This window comes from Rutidosis leptorrhynchoides, chromosome 7 (genome assembly GCF_046630445.1).
Source record: "Rutidosis leptorrhynchoides isolate AG116_Rl617_1_P2 chromosome 7, CSIRO_AGI_Rlap_v1, whole genome shotgun sequence".
Classification (NCBI taxonomy): domain Eukaryota; kingdom Viridiplantae; phylum Streptophyta; class Magnoliopsida; order Asterales; family Asteraceae; genus Rutidosis; species Rutidosis leptorrhynchoides.
Window position 1 is genome coordinate 172,834,012 of NC_092339.1, and position 4,987 is coordinate 172,838,998.

Here is a 4,987-nt window from a genome sequence, read left to right on the forward strand (position 1 = left end):
TTAAACATTTTCCAAAATACATCAAGTTACAAGTTTACAACATCAGGAACTCAAGTCCCACAATTTAACCAAATGTTTAACACCACCCGTTTAATCATAGTAACCCAAAAAGTGAGCATGACCGTCGGGACCATTACCAAAAGAGTTCTTCCCACCACCACCAACACGCAAGCTATGCTAGTCCCTTACCCTTATCCTTCGAAGTGCCACAGTCTATAAAAAGAGTAAAAACAACGAGGGTAAACAAAGCTTAGTGAGAAGAATAAATATACAAATATGCATACAACTTATCGACTTTACGTCACACACACAGTTCATATTAATATACATATACAACTTAGCACCACAACCGCATAACACAAGTAAATCCGCAAAAGCATGCTAGACACCAAAGCAATATAATCTAACACTTCATGGTTAACCATTAGCACAAGGGAGTGGTTCTTAGAAGGACCACCGATTGTTCATAACAACCGTTAGTGGCACGAACGCACGCTACACACTAACCCCATGGTGACCCGAACGCACGATATAACCACACAACCCATGGTGGCACGAACACACGATACACACCTACAATCCCGTGGTGGCATGAACAAATGATAAACACCGAATATCCCATGATGGCACGAACACACGATACTCATCATACAACCCCAAACAACTTAAGCAAGTAAACTATATAAATAAGTTCAATGGAGGTTAGATTTAGCTTCCTCTTCTCAAGAATCAACTTTCTCGCACTATGTCTTTCTCACTCTAAGTTTGGTGTGTGTTTGAAAGAGATGAAGTGTGAGAGAAGACTCCCAACTGATCCAAAATATCCCCACAACTCGTCCATGCAAAATTGAAAAATGGTTCCCAAACTTATTTTATTTAAATTGCAAAACAGGGATGTGTCGTGTCGCGACCCGTCACTGTTTCTAAAGAATTTGAGTTGTTACATTAACCCTAAACACCCATTTTAGGCATAAAATTTGACTAACATAAGACCCATATCCACAAGTCTAGGCCAACCCATTACATAATTATCAGTTATTTAAGCTACTAACCAAAAGTTCCTAGTCAACCCGGATGAAATTCAGATTTTAAGTTTATGCAAAAAAGACACCAACTACAATTCTCTCTTTTTTACAAAATCATCATCTTACTAACTTTTAATCCATAAACCTTAACCTTAAATTTTGAATTAGAGTTGCAATGAAGTTAGCCTTGTTTCAAAGAATAATAACATTATCTAACTACAAAATTTGGGATTTAAGTATACCTCAGAAGTTAAGTTACAAAACCCGGCAAATTTCTGATTTGAACAAAAACTAAGATCAATCTAAGGTTCCAATGAAGCTATCAAGTGATATGAAGGATTACACTCTAATAAAATAATAAGAAGGAATAGGTTAAAAGTATCTATTTCCCGTTCCAAGTTGGCAGCTCATTTCATAATGATCAAGATTAAAAACACCAAATAAAGTTCATGTTACCCTGCTGCCGCGTAGTCTTGATTATGACTAGTGATTACATCTTTAATGTTATTGACAACACTTGCACATGTCATTGTTGTACGGTTGATTTTCAACTTTAACATACTCTATTTTTATGATTGAATCTGTCATAAATATGTACTCACATATCCATCTCTTCGGCATCACTTGAAAAAATATATAGCATTGAATGCATCTTTATCACTTCCATAAGTAATTGAACAATGAAAAAACATAAGTGGTAACATACTAACATTCCAAATTGGACAGCTGAAATCCTAATTCAAAAACAGATGTAGGGCCTAACTGTTTCTCCTTATTTAGATCATAATCACACAGAAACAAGTAGGTCAAGTTCTACCATATAGGGATTGAATGGATAATGAAAAATAATTTAGACTTAGTATTCCAAACTGAGCATATCCATGTGAAGCTTCACATGAGGTAGGCCCTTATATTAACCATATGTATTTTAATATTTCCCATTTGGGTGGCTAACTTCAACTATAGATACTATAAATATAAGCCTTAAACGTGACAACTACATCAAATTACATCTAACAATCCAATTCTGAGCTCTGCAAACTACGCATATCAATAATTTCATTCTCACAATAAATAGTATGGGTGTTCTCAAGTTCCAATCATTGGTTGCAAATGCTAAACAACTAATTAACCTGAAAAACAAGCAGCAACGAGAGGTCCCAAAAGGATATTTGGCGGTGTACGTAGGAGAAATTCAATGGAAACGGTTTGTGGTGCCTTTATCTTACTTGGACCAACCACTGTTTCAAGATTTGTTACGTAGGTCGGAAGAGGAAATCAGTTTTAATCATCCAATGGGAGGACTTACAATTCCTTGCCATGAAGATGCTTTTGTTCGACTCACTACCCAATTACATATTTCATAGATTTCAGGAAACCGATATAGACAAACTTTTTATTACATTTTTAGTGTTAGATTGATGAAACAGAGTACCATAGTTGAAGTTGTAAATAGGGGTATCTCCTTTTCTATGATTGCATATAAACCAACGGTTTGATGTATATATGTTAGAATCCACCTTTTTATTGCTTTAGCTTTGATTGCTATAAAAACAACCCTTATGGACTCATTGAGATATATAGAAGTATATTAAACGTCATTGATGAATCAGTAAGTTTATAATGGAAAAATTAAATACGTGATAAATTAACGAAACGTTGCAAGGTCCAAATTTAATAGACCCCCACACTACACGGTTTTTTTTTTTTTTTTTTAAGGCAAACTCACACTACACATCTTAATACATGTAATAAGCAACTCCCGTGAACGAAAGGCGAAACCAAATTTAACTTACCCCAAATTTAAATAGAACTCACTCTGGTAGCATGATTGGGATTCGTTTAAATTTTCACCTTTTAAGGCGACTCAATATAAGTAATTTGACACTTAAGTAGTGATTATCCAAGTTTTATGTTAGTGGGAAACAGTTATTACTTCAATTGAACTATAAAAATGAATCAACTAAACAAAAATGAAACCTTCAAACTAAGAAATGTTATGAACTATCATTCTTCATATGGAAATATCTTATATCTCTTGCGGCCTCCACTCTACACACTTATCTTCGTATGTTTACATTACATTAACTGTTTACAAGATAAAAGAAGGAAGAAAAAGATTGTATTTATATAAGGGTTATATGTACCAAACTCAAAAAAATTATATATGTCCGAAAATTATCTGCATCGAACTTCCAAAGTTTTTATTCCGTGTATTCAGCTTTGAAATTTTTCTATCCATGTATATGTAACGTAATTTGGTTGGCATTAAGTCTGTATAAGCTAAGAATTTTGTAGACGTAAGAAAGGTTTTAATGGCATGTATAATAAGGGCTAGAACCCAAAATCAGACTTGGCATAACTAAGCTAATCTGTCTAATAATCTTTCCACTTCTAGTTCTATACGAATAATTCTGAAAAGGTACTGATGATGAAACAATAGATGTAAATCTGTTAACTTTAAGTCACGTTGCAACTTGCAAGTGGGACATTCTCTATGATTATATATATATTTTGGTCCAAAGTGTTGCTAATTAGCCTGTACATCATGACATCATAGAACAAGTAGGCCAAGATCTTACATAATTGAACTGGATGGATGGATAAGAAAATAATGATATCTAATAAGTCTACTAAAGTGAGCAAAGCCATGTGAAGTATCACATGAAGTAGCCCCAATACAACCAATATGTTAGCATCAAGAGTGGGGGTGTGTCACTCACCCGTTTTCCCCATGTCACTTAGTGACACCACTCCCCACTCCAATATACCCCATGTCAGTTGCATATGCGTCAGTTGCATATGCGACGTAAGTTTACTCCATTTTTTTCTTTTTGCTTTTTTTTCAAAAGAATAAATTATTAAATATAATAAAATATTATTTTAACACACTAACGAACACACTAACTGACATAGGTCACCACTCCCCACTTTTTCTGACTCAACAAGTCACGCCTGACATGTCAAGTGACCTCAGTCACCACTCCCAGTGCTCTTATAGTACATAATTTCACATGTAGGTGGCTAGCTGCAAGCCTATATAGTCACTATAAATATTGTTCTGAAAAAATGAGACTTCCATCAGTTTTAAGTAAACCTTCAAACATTCATATCATATTCTTCCTTGTATAGACTGCTTACATCACCTCCTTTTCTCAAAAACAGTCTTTTTTTGGCTCTATAAATATGGGTGTTTTCAGATTACAATCACTAGTTTCAAATGCTAAACAGCTAATCAAACTCAACAACAAAAACCATCAAGATGTCCCCAAAGGATATTTGGCAGTGTATGTAGGAGAAATTCAAAGGAAACGTTTTGTGGTTCCTTTATCGTACTTGGATCAACCACTGTTCCTAGATTTGTTACGTAGATCGGAAGAAGAATTTGGGTTTATCCATCCAATGGGAGGGCTTACCATTCCCTGTCAAGAAGAAACTTTCATCAATCTCACTAACCGCTTACACTATTAGTACGTAAATTGTAGACACATATGATCATCATATCCACCAAAGATTTTGGATGCTAGTTTGTACTAGTTATTTTGTCTATGGATCATAGACAAAAAATAGGTTTAGTTATTAAAAGGGGGATTCCCATTTTTCTATTCTGCATATAAACTGTTATTTCTCTTGTATATGTGTTGCAACATCACCATGTACTTAATGTAGATGCTGAATGTTACAAAATATAAGCATATTGGCTTTTATAGATAATGGTGATTCTGGTGTGAAGTGGATAAAGTTTTTTTTATAATTATGCATGTGACATGACAATGATGGCGAAGGGAGAGTTGTAATGGAGAATATTGTTGAGAGGGTTGTTGAAAGTTTATAGATAATGTGATAAAATCTGATTAGTATTTGAAAGTTAAATAATTGAAAATTAGAGAAAAATAATCACAACCAATCACACAATGCCATCACACCTTCTTTCTCCCTCCCTTGTTGCATTTGTGATTGAC

At 34.4% G+C, this 4,987-nt stretch overlaps 1 protein-coding gene across 1 annotated transcript; it reads left to right on the forward strand.

The window, feature by feature from the left end:
• The first annotated feature begins 4,142 nt into the window (after positions 1 to 4,142).
• On the forward strand, positions 4,143 to 4,547 carry LOC139857456 (auxin-responsive protein SAUR23-like). The gene has a single exon (XM_071846208.1). The coding sequence runs from the start codon at positions 4,212 to 4,214 to the stop codon at positions 4,494 to 4,496; it is 285 nt and encodes a 94-aa protein (XP_071702309.1). The 5' UTR covers positions 4,143 to 4,211; the 3' UTR covers positions 4,497 to 4,547.
• The last annotated feature ends 440 nt before the right edge of the window (positions 4,548 to 4,987 follow it).